General features: G+C 41.9%; 1 protein-coding gene across 20 annotated transcripts in view; it reads right to left on the reverse strand.

Annotated features, from left to right (window-relative positions):
* The window catches only part of ATE1 (arginyltransferase 1), a 187,720-nt gene that overhangs the window by 153,546 nt on the left and 9,135 nt on the right, over positions 1–25,039 (reverse strand). For 9 of the 20 annotated variants that reach the window (XM_003825664.6, XM_034931626.3, XM_034931624.3 and 6 more), the window contains exons 4-7: positions 19,164–19,267; positions 16,098–16,343; positions 7,555–7,784; positions 4,009–4,137 (exon numbers count right to left, since the gene is read on the reverse strand). In XM_003825664.6, coding sequence (XP_003825712.1) covers positions 4,009–4,137; positions 7,555–7,784; positions 16,098–16,343; positions 19,164–19,267 — 709 coding nt within the window. Of the gene's footprint in view, positions 1–4,008; positions 4,138–5,037; positions 5,167–7,554; positions 7,785–16,097; positions 16,344–19,163; positions 19,268–25,039 lie in introns of all 20 variants that reach the window. The other 11 variants (XM_055093405.2, XM_055093404.2, XM_003825663.6 and 8 more) reach the window with 2 other exon arrangements.

A 25,039-nucleotide genomic window follows, 5' to 3' on the forward strand; every position in this document is an offset into this window, starting at 1 on the left:
GCTTGCAGTGAGCCGAGATCGCACCGCTGCACTCCAGCCTGGGCGACAGAGTCAGACTCTGTCTCAAAAAATAAATAAATAAAAAATAAAATGAGCAAAGGGTTAGAATACACAATTCTCCAAAGAAGAAACGCAAAAGGCCAAAAAGCACAGGAAGGGAAATGCAAATCAAAACCTTAATGAGACACCACTTCACACAAGCTACAAGTAATAAAAATCAATTTTAAGAAAAAAGAGACACAAGTGTTGGTGAGCACATGGAGGGAGAAAGCAGAGCCCTCATACACTTCCGGTGGGAATGGTAAATGATTTCGCTCTCTGAAAAACAAGTCTGGCAGTTCCTCAAAAGGAAAACACAGAGTTACCACGTGACCCAGTAATTCCACGCGTATGTATACACCCAAGAAAATACACATCCACATAAAAACGTGAACGTGAAATGTTCATAATAGAATTTTCTATAAAAGCCAAACAATAAAAACCACCCAAGGCTGAGCACAGTGGCTCACGTCTGTAGTCCTAGCACCTCGGGAGGCCGAGGCGGGTGGATCACGAGGTCAGGAGTTTGAGACCAGCCTGGCCAACATGGCGAAACCCCATTTCTACTAAAAATACAAAAAAACAAATTAGCCAGGTGTGGTGGAGGGCGCCTGTAATCCCAGCTACTCGGGAGGCTGAAGCAGGAGAATCACTTGAACCTTGGAGGAGGAGGTTGCAGTGAGCCGAGATCACGCCATCGCACGCCAGCCTGGTTGACAAGAGCGAAACTCCGGCTCAAAAAAAAAAAATTCCATCAATGGATGAGTGGAAAACAAAATGTAGTATATCAGCCAGGTGCAGTGGCTCACATCTGTAATCCCAGCACTTTAGGATTACAGGAGTTTAAGACCAGCCTGGCCAATGTGGCAAAATCTCATTGCTACTAAAATACAAAAATTAGTCAGACGTGGTGGCACATGCCTGTAGTCCCAGATACTCAGGTGGCTAAGGCATGAGAATCACTTGAACCTGGGAGGCGAAGCTGCAGTAAGCCAATATGGCGCCATGCACTCCTGCCTGGGCGACAGAGCAAGACTCTGTCTCCCCCCACCAAAAAAAAAAAATCAAACATGTACTAAGCATTAAATAATATACATTTTGCTGGGTGTAATAATGGTACTGTAGTTATATATTTTTTGATGTCTATATTAATAACTTTTAGTCTAAGAATAGAGTTCCCTTTTTCAGTGCTTCTTTATTAATTTATTTAAAGAAACTAGGTAATTTATCTTATATAAGTGCCCAAGTGTCATTTTAACATATTCCTTTACCCCTCATATTTCCTGTGAACTGGTCAGTAGATCTAGAAGCTTGGATAGATCCAGATTCAATTTCTTTAGCAAGAACATTCCATAGGTGGTGGTTTATACTTCTTACTGGATTACATTAGAAGGCACGTATCTGATCATTCCACGTTTTAAGTCAGTTAAGATACATACTGAAGGACTTACTTATAAAATGATATGTCTGAGATTTGGTATAAAATAGTACAGCAAAATAACAACAAAAAAGTATGGAGAGATAGATTAAACAAGAATGGCAGCATGTTGAGGCTAATTGAAGACTGCTGATAGGTACGTCGCAGTTTATTTCTAAAATATTATTTTTTTAAAAATCTGGCTCCTACCTAAACCTCCAAAAAGCCTCATCCCTTGGTCGGGCACAGTAGTCCACACCTGTAATCCCAGCACTTTGGGAGGCCAAGGTGGGTGGATCACCTGAGGTCAGGAGTTCAAGACCAGCCTGGCCAACATGGTGAAACCCTGTCTCTACTAAAAATACAAAAATTAGCTGGGCATGGTGGCACACACCTGTAATCCCAGAGATGCAGGGGTCTGAGGCAGAAGAACTGCTTGAACCCGGGAGGCAAAGGTTGCAGTGAGCCCAGGCTCAGTGAGCCAAGATCACGCCACTGCACTCCAGCCTGGGAGACAGAGCAAGACTTTGTCTCAAAAAAAAAAAAAAAAAAAAAAGCCTCATCCCCTATTACCTCCTAACAGGTACTCTATGTTCTGGCCATACTAAACTAAGTATTAACAGTAGTTCCTCAAAATGGCATACAATTTTACCCTCCACACCTCTGCATTTGCTAGTCCTGCTGCCCAGAACACCTTTCTCCCTTTTTGTCCTGGCAAACACCTACTCATCTTTCCAGACTTGGCTCAAATGTCACTTCCCTCAGAAAAACCTCTCTAACCTCCAGTTTCACACTAAGCTGGCTGTCCCTACTAATCCAATGGCTAATTCTAAAGGCACTAGAATTGCATACCTGTCTACCACCCCAATTCAGACTATGAATGCCTTTAGTGCTGCTCTAAGTCTGCATAAAGGGACTTCCCAGAGGCCTGAAGCCTACTAGGAGAAGCTCCTGGGGAAGTCTTGAATAAATACACCGGGCCACAGAAACATTTTGTCCAGCTATTCCTACCTGCTAAGCAGAGTGGTAGAAAGGCATCATCTCCAGAGCAGTAGGAAGGAGGAAAGTTCAGAAAGGAAAAAGACCCCCTGAGAATATCAAAGGAAGCTTCCTAGGCCTAGCAGAATCCTTACTATCTGCAAATGCTATCACCCACAGTGGCATGGATCAACAGGGAACCTAGGACATAGCTTCTCAAAACTGAAATGTGCATCTGAATCCTTTAGAAACCCAGTTTAAGATGTAGATTCTGGCCGGACCCGGTGGCTCATGCCTGTAATCCCAGCACTCTGGGAGGCCAAGGAGGAGGACCACAAGATCAAGAGATCAAGACCAACCTAGCCAACATGGTGAAACCCTATCTCTACTAAAAATATAAAAATTAGATGGCTGTGGTGGCACACGCCTGTAGTCCCAGCTACTCAGGAGGCTGAGGCAGGAGAATCGCTTGAACCCGGGAGGTGGAGGTTGCAGTGAGCAGAGATTGCGCCACTGCACTCCAGCCTGGCGACAGAGCAAGACTCCGTCTCAAAAAAAAAAAAAAAAAAAATGTAGATGTTGAATGAATAGGACTGAGAGTCTGTGTTCCAGGTACTGCTGATGCTGCAGGTCTGCAAATGACACTTTAACCAGAAGACTCTGGGGGATCTGGGAAGTGAGCCCTTTCTCAGGGAACATGCAGCATTAACTCCTGTTGTATTAACCCTCTCTTTTTAGCTTACACATTGTGTCATTAAAAAAACAAAAGCAGTCAAAAAATCAAAACTCTAATTCTTCTGCATCTGTTGGCCTCTTTCTTCCAACATAGCATGGTTCTACTGTGACAATGATGCCATCTCATTCATTTCAATATCCCAAGCCTGACAAAGACAGACCCTCAATAAACGCCCGTTAAACCATATTATATCTAACAGAAGGTCCCCAACTTATAATGGTTGGAGTTATGCTTTTTCAACTTTACAATGATGGAAAACGATTCCGTTTTTCACTTTCAGTACAGTATTCAATAAATTACATGAGATATTCAATATTTTATTATAAAATAGGCTTTGTGTTAGATGATTCTGCTTAACTGCAGATTATAAGTGTTCTGCGAATGTTTAAAGCAGGTGAGGCTAAGCTATGATGTTCGGTAGGTTAGGTGTAGGTATTTCTTTCTAATTCACTTGTTGTTAAGGTATTTTTGCTTATTGGTCTGTCTTTCCCATTTGATTATCAATTTCTTGAAGTCAGAGACTCCTTTTGTTCTGTGGTGCACAGTCTGGCACACGATGGGTACTCAGTAAATGACTGTTGACCTAGAGTGGATGACTGACCTTATAAACCACTACATTCAGGTTCCTAGAGAAAACACTAAGAATGCATCCTGAATTTGCAATCCTTTTTTCTAAGGATTTAAAATGCTCACATGTATGAGTCATGTGAGTGTTCACAGAAGTTCAGTAATACACACTGAAAGGGTCATCAGCTCCACCTGACAAGTAAGAAAATGGTATATATTATACTTCTTCCCAGACAACCTTATCAACACAGAAAACAACAGTTAACAATACCTCCGTCTTCCCACATTCATCGGGTGGATCCTGGTGTATGGCCACTTGATACTTGACATACAAAGAAAAGGACTGGCTGAAAGACGACTTGAACTCTGGGTCCTCAAAGGAGACAGGTACTAACCTCACCTTCAGAGCAAGGAAAATACAAGCAAATGCTATTGAAACATCTCTGATGATATGCTTCTGAAGGTGAGGCTACAGTAAGATCTCCACAAATCCACGCCAAAGCTCGAACTCGAATTTGTCATGAAAAGAAACCCTAGACGAGGCAGACGGGCGCAGAGACCGAAGTGCTAACTGCACTAAAACTTAAGAAAATCTCAACCTCATAAGAGCCAACAATTTGTTCTTCTTTTTTTTTCTCTCTCTCTCCACTAATTGTAGTTTTCTGCATAAACTAGAGTCAATATTGTTGTTAATCATGGTGATGATCGCTACTTTTGCCACCTCTACTTATACTAAGTGTTTTAAGCTTTTTTCCTTTACAGATTTTTCTTGGGTCATTTAACTCACAAAATTATTAGCATATGAGTTCTTCTATTAAAATGTTCTACTATCTTCCTTTTTTAGTCCCACTCAATTGTGCAAGGGTAGCACATTAATAAAGAATAATTTAACTGGGATCAATTATTTCTACATACATCTTTCAAATACAGATAAAGCATTAAAATCATGTTAGGCAAAGTATGTATCTACCATAAAAATATAGTTTCCTGAGTTTTCCTCACAGGTATTTTAATTTAGAGCTCTATTACTATCTTTTAGATAAATGCATCTAAAATAGTGACTTTAAATAATTTTACATGTTACTTTGACTCTGAAATTATACATGGCTGGTACTTACAATGGCACTAGGTAAAATTTGCACTTTCAGAATGTCCATTAATTCAGTCTTAGGTCTTTGCAGGTATGCTGCAAATTGAACACAAATAAAATGTAGCACAAATAAACCAAGATTTCATTAAATGATATTAAGTGGAAGGGAAAGCTCTGTTTGCACAGGAAAATTACACTTGGCCTGCTGACCTGGCTTTCGGTTGGCATATCAGGTGGGTTCTTGTGAATAACCATCTGGTAACGTTTATAGACCTGGTAAGACTCCAGAAGTGTGGCTTTGAACTGCGAACTTGGTGGAGATGATCTCACCACCCTCACCTTCAGAAGCAGTTAAAAAAACAAGTTCACTAATTCATTCATTTATTCATTCTGTGGAATATGCATTAACAGTAACTCCCATCCAAGAAACCAAGTTTCAACAATTATTAAAGCACCTAAATATTTTAATATTAAAAACCAACCAGTTAGTAAATAAAGAAAAAAGTTATTTTTGTAACTTACAGACTCATTAAGAAGAGGACGACCCCTCTAAACTATAAGCCTCAGCTTTCATGACTCAATTATGTAAGCCTGCCTCTACTGTAAACTGGCAGAGTATTTCCAGCACTCGTACACACACGACACACACACACACAAATAAATACCCTCTAGTTGTGCACAACTACCAGTAATTCTAAGAAAGACTAAAAATATGAATACATTTTTTGGCCACTCATTCATCACTGCTAACCCTCAACTTAAAACTCGACTGTTTGAGTTAAAAAGACCTCATAAAGTTTTCCTACTTCATAGCATAGTTAACAACCATGACTCTGAAGTCACATTTCCTTTGTTCAAATCTTACAATGTCACCATCTTGGTCAAGTGACCTTGTAAAATAAGGATAAGTTTAAAACAGTAATTGCACGCAGTAATGGCTAACATTTACTTTAACATTATTTACTAGCCACTTAAAATGTATTAGCAAAACAGAACAGTAAAACAGTCAAATGCAATGCAATGAAAACAGCTGGAAACTGGACATGTGTGCCGTGAGAGGTAATTCTATGAAGAAAGAGCGACACCCAGTGGTAAAAGATCTCTATACATCCTATCATTACATTCAAAAAGTAAAAGTAACCACTGGAGAACTGTTATGTTAAGCGTGCTTGGCCCCCTGAATACATTACTATTTATGATCAAAGATAAAAGACACTTGTAAAATAAATAAGTAGTGTATTCAACTCTGTTTACAATTTTGGAAGGACAAAAAATCTGTATCCAAATCAGAGTAGCCAAGGAGTTATAAAAGCTAAAATCTGGCCGGGCAAGGTAGCTCACACCTGTAATCCCAGCACTTTGGGAGGCCGAGGCGGGTGATCACCTGAGGTCAGGAGTTCGTGACCAGCCTGGCTGACATGGTGAAACCCTGTCTCTACTAAAAATATCAGAAATTAGCGGGGCGTAGTGGTGGGCACTTGTAATCCCAGCTACTCAGAAGGCTGAGACAGGAGAATCGCTTGAACTCAGGAGGCAGAGGTTGCAGTGAGCCGAGATCGTGCCATTGCACTCCAGCCTAGGCAACAAGACTGAAACTCCGTCTCAAAAAAAAAAGCTAAATTCTACGTCTGATAATACATATATTGAATTAAGGCTTAGAATGCATGAAAGTTAATTTTTATTATCAGGACTTCAGTGATAAGTGATATTTTTAGATGATAGTAAGCTATAAAATTCAAAGGCTGACCAGTTACTAATCACATATGAGAATAAGATAAAAATCATTATGGCTAATGTTTTTGAATTTTTTTGAGACAGTCTTTTGCTCTGTCACGCAGGCTGGAGTGCAGTGGTGTGATCTCAGCTCGCTACAACCTCCACCTCCTGGGTTCAAGCAATTCTGGTGTCTCAGCCTCTCTAGGAGTTGGGATTACAGGTGCACGCCACCACGCCTGGCTAATTTTTATATTTTAGTAGAGACGGGGTTTCACTGTGTTGGCCAAGCTGATCTCAAACACCAGACCTCAAGAGATCCACCCATCTCGGCCTACCAAAGTGCTAGGATTACAGGTGTGAGCCACCACATCCAGCCCTTGTTTTTGAATTTTATATATGAGAAACTAATACTGAGAAATCTTGATCTGATCTAGAAATGAAAATAAATTTGGAAAAATGGAGGAATTTGGCTCTAAAAGTATTCATATTATGCCCAAATTGGTTTTGGCACTAATGAGAGAGGATTTCAGCAGTACAATTTAGCCCTATTTAGATAATTCCTCACTGCTGGCTTATGTATATGACACCATTTGCTGTCTTTACCAAGATCAGAATATTATAATGGATGAAATAGTGATTTGCCTTGTGTAATCTATTGTCTTTCACTATCTAAACCAAAACTGCTAAAAACACAATTTTAAAGAGTATTTCTTTCATTTTAACTATTAAATTTCAATCAAGGTAGCATGCTAAAATTGACACTGTTTTCACAAGTTTAGTGGCCAACTATGTATTCCCAAAAAGTCTTTTAAAAAAAAAGGAGTTTCTCTCAAACAGCAGTTAACTTAGTAAATACAAATGTTACTTCTTCCCAGTTCTCTTTAATTTCTTTTAAATTCTCATTATTTAACTAGCAAACATCAACTAATTAGAACTTCAAATAAAAATAAACGATATGCCCAAACAAAAAAAAATCATAATAAAACCAACAACAAAAGTCCTCCAAAGTACCTCTAACTTGTGTGATGCATTCTCTGGTAAAGATTCAAAAATTAAATCTTCGAGTGATTTGGGCTGGTTGGATTTAGCCTTTGGTGGAAACAAAGATGATGGGTGACCTTGAGCCTGGAAACCCTCAAGTTCTCCAGCTGGGTTCTGCTGCATTAGTTTTAACCTTTTCCTTTCTTTCCGGATTTCCTTTGCTTTTCGACATGGAGGCTTACTCAAATCAGCCCCTTTGCCTAAAAAGAATTTTAAAATATTAGACCAATCACATTTGGTTCTAGAAAAGTTTTTTCACATTTCTCAAAGATTCTACAGTGTAAGTCCAAAGAGTTTCAATGGTTAGGCTAGCTTTGGGGTAGATGTTTCAGAGGATCCTGATACAGAGCTGTAAGTGGATCTAAAACTCTACCTTAGAAGTGGGAGTTGCTAGAGAAAGTAAATAGCACAGAAACTTTCCAAGGTGGCTCTTACTGCTGAAAATCTTTTTTTTTCTTTTTTTTGAGACAGAGTGTCGCTCTGTCACCCAGGCTGGAGTGCAATGGCATGATCTCAGCTCACTGCAACCTCCGCCTCCCAGGTTCAAGCGATTCTCCTGCCTCAACCTCCCGAGTAGCTGGGACTACAGGTGTGTGCCACCGTGCCTGGCTAATTTTTGTATTTTCAGTAGAGATGGAGTTTCACCATGTTGGCCAGACTGGTCTCAAACTCCTGACCTCGTGATTCACCCACCTTGGCCTCCCTAAGTGCTGGGATTACAGGCGTGAGCCACCAGGCCCGGCCCAAATATCTTTTTTTTAAAAAAAACATTCATCCACTTCTCTGCCTTTGTGAGGAAGAACACAATCAAATCAAAGTACCTGCTGCATTAAAAGGACACTGCTATCTCTGCCCAACATTTCTGAGGGACATTTCTCTGAAAGCACTGGTAACATAAATACTTAGGAACCAGGTATAAAGGAATACTGATCCCAGCACAAACACTGACAGGTTTTTTTAAATTAAAAGAATCCTTGCACACCTGGAATTCTAGCACTTTGGGAGGCTAAGGCGGGCAGATCACCTGAGGTTGAGAGTTCGAGACCAGCCTGGTCAACATGGTGAAACCCCATTTGTATTAAAAATACAAAAATCAGCCAGGTGTGGTAGCACACACCTGTAATCCCAGCTACTCAGGAGGCTGAGGCATTAGAATCACTTGAACCCAGGAGGCAGAGGTTGTGCTGAGCTGAGATGGCACCACTGCACTCCAGCCTGGGCGACAGAGTGAGACTGTCTCAAAAAACAAAAAAGGAATCCTTGCTTAGTTGAAGGTATCTGTGTCTTTCTCCAAATACTGCAGGTATTTGGGTCTCATTAGTTCAGTTGTAGTTAATCAGAGTTTTGTTCTAATTAACAGACCAAATATCAAACTGACATCCCTTTAAAATAAAAAAATTTTTACTATTATAAACTAAATAAAAATACTTAGAAAAAAACCTGGAAAGAAGACACCATGGTAACAGTCATTTTACTTTGTTTCAGAAACAGAGAAAGGATTTACCTTTTTTTGTAGTGTTCTCTTTTCTCCAAATTTTCTTTTTTTTTTTTGAGACAAGAGTCTCGCTCTGTCACCCAGGCTGGAGTGCAGTGGCGTCATCTGAGCTCACTGCAACCTCTGCCTACCGGACCATTCGAGCAATTCTCCTGCCTCAGCCTCCTGAGTAGCTGGGAATACAGGTGTGTGCCACCATGCCTGGCTAATTTTTTGTATTTTCAGTAGAGACGGAGTTTCACCATGCTGGTCAGGCTGGTCTTGAACTCCTGACCTCGTGATCCACCTGCCTTGGCCTCCCAAAGTGCTAGGATTACAGGCGTGAGCCACCGCATCTGGCCGAATTTTCCAACAATGAACATTATGCTAGTAATTTTTTAGAAGATATTAAAGAAATAAGGTGTTTAAGATCCCAAAACAGCCCGGCGCAGTGGCTCATGCCTGTAATCCCAGCACTTTGGGAGGCCGAGGCAGGCAGATCACGAGGTCAGGAGATTGAGACCAACCTGGCTAACACGGTGAAACCCTGTCTCTACTAAATATTAAAAAAATGAACCAGGCATGGTGGCGCACGCCTGTAGTCCCAGCTACTTGGGAGGCTGAGGCAGGAGAATTGCTTGAACCCAGTAGGTGGAGGTTGCAGTGAGCTGAGACTGCGCCACTGCACTCCAGCCTGGGTGACAAAGCGAGACTCCGTCTCAAAAAAAAAAAAAAAAAAAAAAAAAAAAAAAAAAAAAAATCCCAAAACAGGGTACTCACAAACCATATAAAAGTCAGCAAAAAATAAAAGGTTTATAAAACTAGCAAATTCAGTTTTTAAAGAGAAGAAAATCAAAACCTAGAGTGGTTAAAGGGCTTGCCTGAGACCATAAGCTGATCAAATGAAAACCAATCTGATGAGAAAATAGTGAGTTCACAAACAGTTCAGACTGTATCACAACTTCATTAACATGTTTTCTAACTAAAAATAAAGTTTACTTATTAAAAAATGACTTTAAATAAGCCTAAGTTATATAAGTCTGAACCAGGTAACAAAAGACCATTTCTATAACTATTACTCTACTGACCAACAGAATTACTTTTCTTGGACTACAGACTGTGTTTTTTCTCAAATTTGCTCTGAGCACACACACTCTGTCTGACACAAGCTGCCTGAGGTCATGGACGAGGCTCTGTCACTTGGCTAGATGACCTTGGGCACGTTTCCCTGTCTGTACAAGAAAAACAAAAACCAGTCCTACCTATAGAGTTCCTGTGAGGATTAAATGAGTTAATACCTGTGCAGCTCATAAAAAATTAACTACCATTCAATTAGGGTTAACTATTATTATTAGCTATTATTTGTATTACCAACATCTAAAATAATGTTTTACCTATATAAACATTCCATAAATAGTAATTTTCAAAACCTTCCATTTTCTATACTGAAAATTACATTCCTTACAGAAGTTATAAAATTATAAGCAAATTTAAAACTAACATGAACTAAGAAACACACATTTTCAGCATTTTTATGAAGGACTGACTACCTGTATCGTCTTTACACTAATTAAGTCACTGGGCTGGGTAAGTCTTCTCATGATTGTTTTGCTCTACATTTATAAATACTACGTTACTACAGTGGAAAGTAGGATTTCAGGCGGGGCTCAGTGGCTCACGCCTGTAATCCCAGCACTTTGGAAGGCCGAGACGGGCGGATCACCTGAGGTCAGGAGTTTTGAGACCAACCTGGCCAACATGGTGAAACCCTGTCTCTACTAAAAATACAAAAAAATCAGCCGGGAGTGTTGGCGTGCACCTGTAGTCCCAGCTACTTGGGAACCTGAGGTAGGAGAATCGCTCAAACCCAGGAGGTGGACGCTGCAGCAAACCAAGATCACACCACTGCACTCCAGGCCTAAGCAACACAGCGATACTCTGTCTCCAAGAGAGAAAAAAAAAAGTAGGATTTCAGCATATTAGGGGATACAGATCTCCCAGGTCAATAAATTGCTTCAACAGAATGAAAATAGATCATCAGTGTAAAATCAGTACACTATACCAACCCTGCACCCACAGAGGTTCAAAGCAACTCAAGAATTCCTGATTAGTCCCAGGTGATTTAAATAGAGTTTAGGCGACCTACATAATTTCTAATTAAGTCCAAGGGAATAGATTTGTAATATTTTTTAAATCAAAATGGAAATGCAAGCTAGCCATGATGGCTCATGTCTGTAAATCCCAGCACTTTGGGAGGCCAAGGTGAGAGGACTCCTTAAGCACAGGAGTTCCAGACCAGCCTGGGCAACATAGCAAGACCTCATCTCTACAAATCAACTTTTTTAGGCCAGGTGTGGTGGCTCACGCCCGTAATCCCAACACTTTGGGAGGCTGAGGCAGGCAGATCACTTGAGTCCAGGAGTTCAAGACCAGCCTGTACAACACGGCAAAACCCCCTCTCTACTAAAAATACAAAAAATTAGCCAGGTGTAGTGACGTGTACTGGTAGTCCCAAGTGCTCCAGTGGCTGAGGTGGGAAAACTGCTTGAGCCTAGGAAGTCAAGGCTACAGTGAGTCCTGATCGTGTCACTACACTCCAGCCTGGGAGACAGAGTTAGACCCTGTCTCAAAATAAAATAAAATAAAATAAAATAAAAAGGAAATGCAGGTTTGCTTTTGCAGGTTCCAAAAAAAAAAAAAAAATCCAAGGTTTTTTGTTTGTTTGAGATGGAGCCTCACTCTGTCACCCAGGATGGAGTGCAGTGGTGTGATCTCAGCTCACTGCAACCTCTGCCCCCTGGGTTCAAGCAATTCTCCTGCCTCAGCCTCCTGAGGAGCAGGGATTTCCGACACGCACCTCTACCCCCAGCTAATTTTTGTATTTTTAATGGAGATGGGGTTTCACCATGCTGGCCAGGCTGGTCTCGAACTCCTGACCTCAGGTGATCCGCCTGTCTCGGCCTCCCAAAGTGCTGGGATTACAGGTGTGAGCCACTGAGCCCGGCCAAAATCCAAGGATTTTTAAATAGTCTCGGATTTTTAGTGAAAGATATCTTAAGGGAAAAAAATAAAAACCCTGCAAAAATAGTTTTTAATGTTTCAGTAACCATACTGCTGGAAGTAAGGTTGTTATTCTAAAACTGTGTAATGTGGGAAAAAGCAAAAGGTTAATGTGTGATATTCTATTCTAATTTTACCATCCTCAGTGTTCTTGAGAACTAGGTTTCTCAGTGCAGAAGAAAGTACAAACATCAAAAAAAAAGAAAAAGATAAAAAGGTATGGCTGGGCACGGTGGCTCATGCCTGTAATCCCAGCACTTTGGGAGCCTGAGGCAGGTGGATCACTTGAGGCCAGGAGTTCGAGACCAGCCTGGCCAACATGGCAAAACCCCATTTCTACTAAAAGTACCTAAAAGTACAAAAATTAGCCAGGTGTGGTGGTGCACACCTGTAGTCCCAGCTACTCAGGAGGCTGAGGTAGGAGAATCACTTAAACCCGGGAAGCAGAGGTTGCAGTGAGCTGAGATAGTGCCATTGCACTCCAGCCTGGGCAACAGAGCGAGACTGTGTCAAAAAAAAATAAAGAAAAAGATTAAAATGCGGCCAGACACGGTGGTTCACACCTGTAATCCCAGCACTTTGGGAGGCCGAGGCGGATGGATCACGAGGTCAGGAGGTCAAGATCATCCTGGCTAACACGGTGAAACCCCATCTCTACTAAAAATACAAAAAATTAGCGTGGTGGTGGGCGCCTGTAGTCCCAGCTACTAGGGAGACTGAGTCAGGAGAATGGCGTGAACCCGGGAGGTAGAGCTTGCAGTGAGCCAAGATCGCACTACTGCACTCCAGCCTGGGTGACAGAGCGAGACTCCGTCTCGAAAAAAAAAAAAGATTAAAATGCTGTAGTCCTGAATTTGAATTGGAAATATCAGTATGAACTCATAACCTCATAAGTCTATTTGCCAATGAAGCCTAGAAAACAATGACCAAGCCAGCAGCAATAATGTGCACTCCTAATCTAGTGTGTGATCTCCAAATACCAATTCCCACTAAAAGGAACCACAACTGCTCGAAGAAATGCCTGTACAAGATGCTCTAGGAGCATAATATCATGCCAAATAGTAAGGAAGCTGTCAAAGACTACCAGGATTATGTCGAAAGGCCTCAAAAGCCAACTTAAAGAAGCTTTCAGAGGAGCAACAGATTGCAACAGCAGTATGTTCAGATCCATGAGTTCCCAATGATACCAAAAAGAAAACTAACTGGTCACTGTTAGACGTTATTTTGAAAAATGATAAATAAAAAGAAGGAATCAAGAATGTATCCTACCAGCCGGGTGCAGTGGCTCACTCCTGTAATCCCAGTACTTTGGGAGGCCAAGGCAGGTGGATCACCTGAGGTCAGGAGTTCGAGACCAGCCTGGCCAACATGGCTAAACCCCGTCTCTACTAAAAATACAAAAAATCAGCCAGCCGTGGTGGCATGCACCTGTAATCCCAGCTACTCTGAAGGCTGAGACAGGAGAATCACTGGAACCCGGAGGTGGAGGCTGCAGTGAGCCCAGACCGCGCCACAGCACTCCAGCGTAGGCGACAGAGTGAGATTCTTTCAAAAAAAAAAAAAAAAAAAAAAAAAAAGAACGCATCCTGCCTTTGCTATGGGTTTTTATGAGAAACAAACAGATGAGCGGAAGGCTGTCTTTATAGAAGCAGTCCAGCCAGCCAGGAAACGAAGAAATGATAGAGTATCTAATACATGAATTTAAGCATGGAACATCCATGACTATTAGCACTGACAAAAAGAGAAGCACCCAGACATTACACATCTCCTGAAAGACCACTCTAACACCCATGAAGTGATCTCGCCCATCCTCAAATAATTCAAACTCAAATCTGATTAAGATTTGCCCCCCTGCCCCACGGCAAAAAAATAAACAAAAGAAAATTTAGCCTAGAATCTGATCAAGGCTCTATATCCAACTATCAATCTATAAGCGGGCAGAGGAACATGTTAAACTGCAAACGTAACCTGTCAGATACAGAAAGTGGAACAAACAACCCAAGACAAACAACCCAGTTGAGGAATGATGGAAGGGGAATATCTAGAACAAAAGAGATTGTTGTTGTTGTTTTGAGACAGGGTCTCATTCTCACCACCCAGGCTAGAATGCAGAGGCACGATCTCAGCTCACTGCAGCCTCGACTTCCCAAGCTCAGGCGATCCTCCCACCTCAGCCTCCCAAGTAGCTGGGACTACAGTCATGCACCATAACACCTGGCTAATATTTTGTATTTCTAGTACAGACAGGTTTCACCATGTTGTTCAGGCTGGTCTCAAACTCCTGGGCTCAAGCAATCCACCTGCCTCGGTCTCCCACAGTGCTGGGATTACAGTTGTAAGCCACCACTCCTGGCCGTAAGAGATTTTTTAAATGTATCAACAATCACAATATGTGGACATTATCTGGATCCTGACACAAACAAATGTTTAAAAATTGGAATTTGAACACTATTCAATGGCATTAAGAAATTTTCTTCAAGTATAATAATGGTATTGTGAATATGTTTTTTTAAAGTTCTTATCTTTTAGAAACGTATTCTGAAATACAGGATATCACAATGTCTGGAATTTGCCTCAATATAATTTTGGAAGGGGGAACTAGATGAAACAAGAGTGGCTATGACATGAGTCAGTAATTGTTTCAAATGCAGGTAGAGTACATGGAAGTCGATTATACTATTCAATCTATGTTCATCTATGTTTGAATAATGAAGATTTTTTAAATTTGACAAACTATAAGTAATTTTATTAAAAAATAATAAAAGAATTGACCCTACACCCAAGAGAGAAATAGTTGAAAGAAACTGTCTAAATTATTCAAAATATTTCACTGGGAGCTGGGCACAGTGGCTCATGCCTGTAATCTCAGCACTTTGGGAGGCGAGGGTGGGAGGATAACTTCAGGTGAGGAGTTGGAGACCAGCCTGGGTAATATAGTGAGACCCTGTCTCTACAAAAAATTTTAAAAGAACTAGGCATGGTGACAAGCTCCTGTATTCCTACCTACTCAGGAACCTAAGGCAAGAGGATCACTTGGCCCCAGGAGCTCAAGGCTGCAGTGAGCTATGATCACGCCACTTCACTCCAGCCTAGGCGGCAGAGCAAGACCCTGTCTCAAATTTAAAAATAAATATTTTCTTGAACTATTAGTATTAATTAGGATGAAATCTCAGACCAAAATCAACTTAACATGAAAACCTTATGTAAAAAACTATTCAATAAAGTTGCAAATGGAGAATTTTCTCTACTTTAACATGTGTAACATAGTTTAGACAAGAAAAACTAAAATAGTACTAAAAATCTTTCCCTTGGATCATTTTGCATAAATATAAGAACTAATTCAAAAACTGATACCATCTAATAAACTAATAACCATCCAACTTCACATTTCACGAAATAATTTTAAAAGAGTCATATACACACATATTAAATTCATTTAATACTGGATAAACTTATTAAGCCTAATTCTTTTATAAGTAATAACATAAAAAAATCTTACCTGATTAAAGGCAAAGTTAAACATCAAAATCTGGACATTTTAAAACTAAAATACACTAAAATTACATTTAAAAATTTAATGATAAACTGAAGAATTTTATAATGTCTGTATTTTGGACATAATAACTATAATTCATGTTGTCTCACTTAATGTTAAAATAAGAATGTTTATCGCTCCTTTTCACTGAGAAAAATTTGATTCTCAACCCTGTAAGGCCCTAAAGTAGTAAGTAGAAATGGAACTCTTTGAAAATATCTGTATTTAGGGATAAGGCTATTGTTACAGGCTTTTTAAGCATAGTAGTTTGTAAAAGGCATGATTTGTCCATCTAATTCTAGGCAATAATAAACAAAGCAGGGTTCTGTTTTACAGACTGCACGACTAAGTCATCCTTTTGGCTGATGGAAAGACCCAGGGTTTAAAATGACTCAGCAAAAAGCAAAGCCGTGAATATGACTTGGTATCAAAAATCTTTACTACCTGGCTTAGGAACTGTGTGAACTTTAACTGAATGTGACGGTTCACCAGAGCCCAACTTCTCTCCTACGAAATCTTGTGACTGAAGTAATTCCTGAGGTTCTTCTTTCTTTGAATTTTTTCCTTCACTCTCTAAACTCTCTTTGACGTCATCACTGAGTGTTTTAAGATCACACTGTATATCCAGTTTATTTATCAATGCAAAGTCACCCGCAACAGCATCATCCATTGTGGAATCCATGGGCTCATCTACAAATCAGAAGAAATTAAAAATCCATCAGCTGGGTTATTTGATACAGTTAGGTAAATACAGAAATACAATGTTCCTATTATCCATTGTGGCAGAATTACTATCTGTCCACCAAATCCATTCTCATCCTCCAAAATAAGAGAGCTGCACTTAAGACTGGCACAGCTGGGCATGGTGGTTCATGCCTGTAATTCCAGCTCTTTGGGAGGCCAACACAGGAGGACTACTTGAGGCCAGGAGTTTAAGACCTGCCTGGGCAACATAGTGAGACACTATCTCTACAGTAAATTTAAAAAAAAAAAAAAAAAAACTGTGGCACCCTAGCAGGGCAATGTACTGCCAGTCCCTTTACAAGTGGTGACCAAGCTCCTGCCAACAGAACATAACACAACTGATACGTCCAATTATGCCTCACTAGTTTTAAAGGAAACTTGCGACCCTGAACTTCTACCCTTCCCCACAATGGCTGGATTAGTAAAAACCAGAGCAACCTGGGAAATCACATGTTAAAGAAAAGCCCAGAACGGCTGGTGGGGAGAAGAGTTGAACGCCAACCTAGAAAACCCACACTGAACTGTTATGTGAGGAAAGAAACAGACTTTTTTTTTTTTGAGGAGTCTCCCTCTGTCGCCCAGGCTGGAGTGCAGTGGCGCGATCTCGGCTCACTGCAACCTCCGCCTCCTGGGTTCACGCCATTCTCCTGCCTCAGCCTCCTGAGTAGCTGGGACTACAGGCGCCCGCCACCATGCCTGGCTAATTTTTTTTTTTTGAGATGGAGCCTCACTCTGTCACCCAGGCTGGAGTGCAGGGGTGCGACCTCAGCTCACTGCAAGCTCCACCTCCCAAGTTCACGCCATTCTCCTGCCTCAGCCTCCCGAGTAGCTGGGACCACAGGCGCCTGCCACCATGCCCGGTTAATTTTTTGCATTTTTAATACAGACAGGGTTTCACCGTGTTAGCCAGGATGGTCTCAATCTCCTGACCTCGTGATCCACCTGCCTCGGCCTCCCAAAGTGCTGGGATTACAGGCGTGAACCACCACGCCCGGCCAAGCCCAGCTAATTTTTTGTATTTTTAGAAAAGACAGGGTTTCACCGTGTAAGCCAGGATGGTCTCGATCTCCTGACCTCGTGATCCGCCTGTGTTGGCCTCTCAAAGTGCTGGGACTACAGGTGTGAGCCACCACACCCAGCCCCGAAAGAAACAGACTTTTATCTTTCTTTTAATTATTGCATTTTGGTATCTTTTTGTCATAGCTGTTTATTCCTTTACTCTAATGAGTACATCACTCCTAGTTCCAGGCACAGATAATTCAGAAGCCTATAACAAGTCAAATAAAGAACCAAATATAAACACTACAAAAGAAAGAGAGGCAGCCAGATGTGGTGGCTCACACCTGTAATCCCAGCACTTTGGGAGGCCAAGGCAGGCAGGTCACAAGGTCAAGAGTTTGAGACCAGCCTGGCCAACACAGTGAAACCCCGTTTCTACTAAAAATACAAAAAAATTAGCCAGATGTGGTGGCGGGTGCCTGTGGTCCCAGCTACTCGGGAGGCGGAGACAAGAGAATGCCTTGAACCCGGGAGGTGGAGGTTGCAGTGAGCCAAGATTGAGCCACTGCACTCCAGCCCGGGCGACAGAGCAAGACTCCATCTCCAAAAATAAAAGAAAGGCAACCACCAATTTACAAATGGACAGCATCTTCAATGCTTATCTCCATGTTCATTTTTCCAACTCAGAACCTAATTCCTTTTTTTTTTTTTTTTGGTGGAGACAGAGTCTTGCTCTGTCACCTAGGCTGGAGTGCAGTGGCAGGATCTTGGCTCACTGTAGCCTTGACCTCCCTGATTCTTGTGCCTCAGCCTCCAAGTAGCTGGGACTACAGGCGTGCACCACCAAGCTCGGCCAATTTTTTGTTGCTGTTGTTGAAACAGAGTCTCGCTCTGTCACCCACGCTGGAGTGCAATGGCACAATCTCGGCTCACTGCAACCTCTGCCTCCCAGGTTCAAGCGATTCTCCTGCCTCAACCTCCCAAGTAGCTGGGACTACAGGCGCCTGCCACCACGCCCGGCTAATTTTTTGTATTTTTAGTAGAGACAGGGTTTCACCATGTTAGCCAGGATGGTCTCGATCTCCTGACCTCATGATCCGACTGCCTCGGCCTCCCAAAGTGCTGGGATTACAGGCATGAGCCACTGCCCCCGGCCCCAATATGAAAATTTAAAGAAATAAAACCAAAATTAGTAAAAAGACTACGAAAAAAAGCAAATCATGTGTAACTAAAGTTAAATAAATGCTATTATGTTTTAGCAAAGCCACTCACAATTCAAAACTGATCACACAAATAAGAGGATTTCAAACAGTATAATTTACTGAAGTAAAGCCTTATTCAAACACAGAAAAGCTGATCTTTATTCAGCATTAAAAGGAATAGGACAATCTTGTCCAAGCTGCATGTAAGCACTTGCTTCTTGAGAGACAATGGCACTTTCTATTTACTTCATAAGGATAGTATTAGGATCAAGAAAGATGAGTTATCAAAGCATTCTGGAAACAGATATTTTGATAAACTCCAAGAAATCACAAATTTAACATGATCCTCAATATTCTTTCCAAGCTAAACTCTTCTGATATATATTCCCGTGCCTTGACTTGGGGGCCGATGGTAACAGTAATAGCAGTGCCAGCAGTAGTCGCTGTCATCATAGTAGTAGCAGTACATGACTGTATTAATGACCCTTCCCCTTCCCAAGATGACTGAAAGTGGGACCGTTGCAAAGACAGATAGTAAATCGTTTTTAGACCCAGCCCATCTTACCCTCACAACTTCCTTTGGGAACCTCCCCTTGAGCCAGAAATTTCAACATTTTTTTCAAAACCTTCTTGTGAGATTTTGAAGGCTGAAATTGTAAAGGTCGGCACCTAGGAAAGCAAAATAAATATTTAAAAAGTGAACTCAAACCTTGAAGAAATGAAATCAGTTCTGGATATCACCTAGTACAATGAGACCATCTCATGCCTGAGATTTCTGGTTAAAGATGGGGCTTAATGTAGCATCTAATCCCAGCCCACATCACACTAAGATTATAGTTAAGAGATTTTTTTTTTCTTTTGAGATAGAGTCTCACTCTGTCGCCCAGACTGGAGTACAGTGGCACCATCTCGGCTCACTGCAACCTCCGCTACTCAGGTTCAAGTGATTCTCCTGCCTCAGCCTCCTGAGTACCTGGGATTACAGGCATGCGCCACCACGCCCTACTAATTTTTATATTTTCAGTAGAGACAGGGTTTCACCATGTTGGTCAGGCTGGTCTCAAACTCCTGACCTCGTGATCCACCTGCCTCGGCCTCCCAAAGTGTTGGGATTACATGCATGAGCCACCGCTCCCAGCAAGAGATTTTTTTTTTTTTTTTAAAGAGAGAAAGACATAAAACACTAGAAAAAAGAGAAGGACAGAAGTGTTAGAAGCTGGAAAACAGATATATAAAGCAATGCTGCTTTAACAGACCAAAGAAAGTTGAATCCTAGGCCAACAGTGGGAAAAAAAAAAAGCCAATTTTCTCTATATTACCCTTAAAAGTCTTAGGGATTGGGGACACCTCATAGCTCTGGAAATATGAGTGAAAGTAGGTCTAAAAATAGAAAGATCCCTTCAAAGTCTTGTTTTCAAAGCAGTTAGGATAGATGTCAGATCCCCTCTCCCACCCGCAGATGACTAGACGACTCCCTACTCAACCCAGCAGAAAACTGCAAACTTGCAGGAAAGAGTAACATAGAGCCTCTTACAGGATGGATGCAAGCCACAGCTGAAAGCAGCGGTACTACTGAAAACGGCTTAAATAAAAGTGTACACAGTACATGTTGAGATCACCAACCCAGGTCCAGAACAACAGCAGGTTATGTAATACTTTCTCTCCAGAATGTGATCAGACCTAAAAATACTAACATCAGGGATTCCCCAACAGAAGAGCCCAGCCAGATCACCCACAGTAAACAAGGCCGAGAAACACCCAATACCCACAGTAAACCAAACCCCTCAGGTACACGGAATTTCCAATGGAACACTGAAAAGTCAGAATCACCAGACACTCGAAAAGAGCCTCCACTGAAAAGATAGGTACCGAACAAACTGGAGAAAGTAACTTGGGGGACATAGACCATGACAGAAAGAAGAGAACCTTTTAAAAAAATCCTTAGGAAGATCTCGTTTATTAAGCCACTACAGCCATAAAATAACAAGGTGTTATTAAATAAACAAATAAGAGTCTGAGAACAAAAACAACTTCAAAAGTAAAAATATGACAGGAGAAATGTAAAAATTAAGTAGAAGACCTGAAAACTGAAGTTGAAGAAACCTTCCAGAAGATTCTGCAAAAAAGATGAAAAACTGAAGAGAAAAGGTAAAGTCAGAGACCAGTTTAAAAGGTCCAAAATCTAAATAAAGGCATTAAAAAAGAAAATGGAGGTGAAAAGATAGAATAAAAAATTTAAGAAAATTCCCCTGAACTAAAGGATAAGATGGGACGAGCACCCAGATAAGAAGGGCCCCTCCAGTTCGTCTGTGATGGATAAAAACAGACACATAGCCAAACTGACTATGAAATGTAGAACAGAGGATAGAAAAGCTTCCAAAGAGAGGCCGGGCGCGGTGGCTCACACCTGTAATCCCAGCACTTTGGGAGGACGAGGCAGGCGGATCATGAGGTCAGGAGATCGAGACTATCCTGGCTAACACGGTGAAACCCTGTCTCTACTAAAAATACAAAAAAAATTAGCCAGGCATGGTGGCGGGCACCTGTAGTTCTAGCTACTTGGGAGGCTGAGGCAGGAGAATGGCATGAACCCGGGAGGCAGAGCTTGCAGTGAGCCAAGATCACGCCACTGCACTCCAGCCTGGGCAACAGAGTGAGACTCCATCTCAAAAACAAAAAAAACAAAAACAAACAAACAAACAAACAAACAAGAAAAAGAGAAGAAAAGAAAAGCTTCGGCCAGGCACAGTGGCTCACGCCTGTAATAATCAGCACTCTGGGAGGCCGAGGCGGGCAGATCACAAGGTCAGGAGATGGAGACCACCCTGGCTAACAAGGTGAAACCCCGTCTCTACTAAAAATACAAAAAATTAGCTGGGCGTGGTGGCAGGCGCCTGTAGTCCCAGCTACTCAGGAGGCTGAGGCAGGAGAATGGCATGAACCCAGGAGGCGGAGCTTGCAGTGAGCAGAGATCACACCACTGCACTCCAGCCTGGGAAACAGAGCGAGACTCCGTCTCGAAAAACAAAAAACAACAATAACAAAAAAGGAACACTTCCAAAGAGAAAGAACACGTCTCAGACAAAGGTATGAGAATCAGAATATCACCGCACTTCTCAACAGTAATAATACGATAGTGGAACAAAATTCTAGAAAAATTATTTTCATCCTGCACTTCTGTACCCTCCCAAACTAAAGTTTGAGCAGTGAATCAAAGTTTGCAGACACACAAGGTCTCAAAAATGTAACTCTTATGCACTTTCTCTATTAGAAGATGTGCTTCACTAAAACAAGGGAATAACCCAAGAAAGAAGGGTTTCCCACTCAGGTGCTAGAAAGAATCCCCAGGCCGGGAGCGGTGGCTCACGCTTGCAATCCCAACACTTTGGGAGGCTGAGGCAGGTGGATCACGAGGTCAGGAGATCAAGACCATCCTGGCTAACACGGTGAAACCCCGTCTCTACTGAAAATACAAAAAATTAGCCAGGTATGGTGGCACATGCCTGTAGCCCCAGCTACTCGGGAGGCTAAGGCAGGAGAATCACTTGAACCTGGGAGGCAGAGGGAGCAGTGAGCCGAGATCGCGCCACTGCACTCCAGCCTGGGCAACAAAGCAAGACTCCGTCTCAAACAAAAAAAAAAATCCCCAAGATGGCAGTAAAAAGAATAGCCCAGGCCGCATATGGTGGCTCACGCCTGTAATCCCTGCACTTTGGGAGGCCGAGGTGGGTGGATCACGTGAGGTATGGAGTTCGAGACCAGCCTGGCCAACATGATGAAACCCCATCTCTACTAAAAATACAAAACTTAGCCAGGCATAGTGGTGGGCGCCTGTAATCCCAGCTACTCAGGAGGCTGAGGCAGGAAAATCGCTTGAGCCCAGGGGGCGGAGGTTGCAGTGAACTGAGATTGCGCCAGTACACTCCAGCCTGGGCAACAAGAGCAAAACTCCGTCTCAAAAAAAAAAAAAAAATAGCCCAGGCTGACCATGATGCTTCAGGTGTAGAGGGTAACCTGTTCAGATCAAGCCGGTCAGAAGGCTCCACAAGGGACTTTTCTCAAGTAGATAAAAGCGATCATAGCACTTGATGCGTTTAAATATACTAAGAAGAAACTTACATAACTGGGATTTATTTTCAAAATAATCTGGTCATAGTTATATACACTATGCAAAAAAAAAAATAATTAGTAACTCCAAGGAAAGCAAAAACTTGTGCAGGAAAAGTAATCACAGTACTCGCCATGATTCAGTTGTGAAGCATATTTACACAGTCACAATGGATGTGAACACATCTGCCCAAAATCACACTTCTGAATGGAAAGCTAGGGATGGGGACAAAAACGAGCTTGAATGTGGCAGGGAAACAGGGATAAGAGAAAACTAAATCCTTATCTTCCACAGAGAGAAGCCCGGAAATAATGGAGAAAACTAACAGAAAAAGAAAAAAAAATGCAAGTGTTACAATTATATAAGCATGTTGCTTAAAGACAGGGAGATGAAAAACCAAAAGAATTAGTGAAAATGTTTCAAGATGACTGCCTTGGGGGAACAGGAAATGGGACAGGGGGGTTGGGGGACTGCTTTTTCCAAAACAAACTTTATTGCAACTTGACACTTAATGAGCATGTGGAATTCTGATAAAAATAAAAAACTTAAAAAAAAAAATCATAGCCAGAAAAGTTCATCCTCATTTATACACACATACTGGAGAGTCCCTACTGACTAACAAGAAGCTAAGCTGTTAGCTATAAGCCCCTTTCCTTTATCTAAGTTCTCATTGCAACTGCTGTTATATACAAGGTAAAAATAACCAGAAGAGTAAATATGGAAAATGACTCCATAAGAAAATGATGTGGCTGGGCCCGGTGGCTCACGCCTGTAATCCCAGCACTTTGGGAGGCCAAGGCAGGCAGATCATGAGGTCAGGAGTTCCAGACCAACCTGGCCAATATGGTGAAACCCCGTCTCTACTAAAAATACAAAAATTAGCAGGGCGTGGTGGCATGCGCCTGTAGTCCCAGCTACTCAGGAGGCTGAGGCAGAAGAATCACTTGAACCTGGGAGGCGGAGGTTTCAGCGAGCAGAGATCACGCCACTGCACTCCAGCCTGGGAGACTAAACAAGATTCTGTCTCAAAAAAAAAAAAAAAAAAAAAAAAGATGATGTATAATGAATTACAAAGAGACGCAATTCAGGAAACATCTGATGCCATGTAAAATGCAAAAATCACATAACTATTTTGCAATGTTAATGAATCCCCTTTTATAAAGGCAATATGCTTAGAATAGTGCTTTCCATGTAACAGGCACCAAATACAATTTAGATTCTTTTTTCTTTAACCAATCGAAATCACCCTTTTCTGATCACAGATTAAGCCAATCAACTTCAAACTTATGAATAGAGTCCTGTCCATAATCCAATAAATTGCTAATTGAAGACAAATGACTTCTGCCTTAGAAGATACCTTCTCTTTATAACCATGAAAACTGAAAGAGGACAGCACAGGATACTCTGTCATTCTATTCTTTGTGTAATGACACCGTGTCAGCAAACCAGACCCCATTTTTCTTGTCCTCTGCCAATCCAACGGCCAGCTGGACTTCTGGGTTGGGGGTTGGGGGGGACGTGAAGAACTTTTCTGTCTTACAAGAGGATTGTAAAATGCACCAATCAGCTCTCTGTAGCTAGGATTGTAAAATGCCCCAATCTGCGCTCTATAGCTAGCTAGAGGATTGTAAAACGCACCAATCAGTGCTCTGTGGCTAGAGGTTTGTAAAATGGACCAATCAGCACTCTATAAAATGGACCAATCAGCACTCTGTAAAATGGACCAATCACCAGGACATGGGCAGGGACAAATAAGGGAATAAAAGCTGCCCACCCCAGCCAGCAGTGGCAACCCGCTAGGGTCCCCTTCCACGCTGTGGAAGGTTTGTTCTTTCACACTTCACAATAAATCTTGCTGCTGCTCACTCTTTGGGTCTGCGTCACATTTAAAAGCTGTAACACTGACTGCGAAGGTCTGCGGCTTCATTCTTGAAGTCAGTGAGACCAAGAACCCACCAGAAGGAACCAACTCCAGATATACCAGCACTTTGGGGGGCTGAAGCGGGCAGATCACCTGAGGTCAGGAGTTCGAGACCAGCTTGGCCAACATGGTGAAACCCATCTCTACTAAAAATATCAAAAAAATTAGCCAGGTGTGGTGGTGCACGCCTGTAATCCCAGCTAGTCGGGAGGCTGAGGTAGGAGAATCGCTTGAACACGGGAGGCAGACGTTGCAGTGAGCCGAGATAGCACCACTGCACTCCAGCCTGGGCGACAGTGAGACTCCATCTCAAAAAAAAAAAAAAAAAAAGCTCCTAATCAAGGATCAGTGAACCTTTGGGAGTCTGCGATCATTCTAAAATTAACACACAAAATGTGCTGGGCATGGTGGC

The sequence above is a fragment of the Pan paniscus genome, chromosome 8 (assembly GCF_029289425.2).
Source record: "Pan paniscus chromosome 8, NHGRI_mPanPan1-v2.0_pri, whole genome shotgun sequence".
Lineage (NCBI taxonomy): Eukaryota > Metazoa > Chordata > Mammalia > Primates > Hominidae > Pan > Pan paniscus.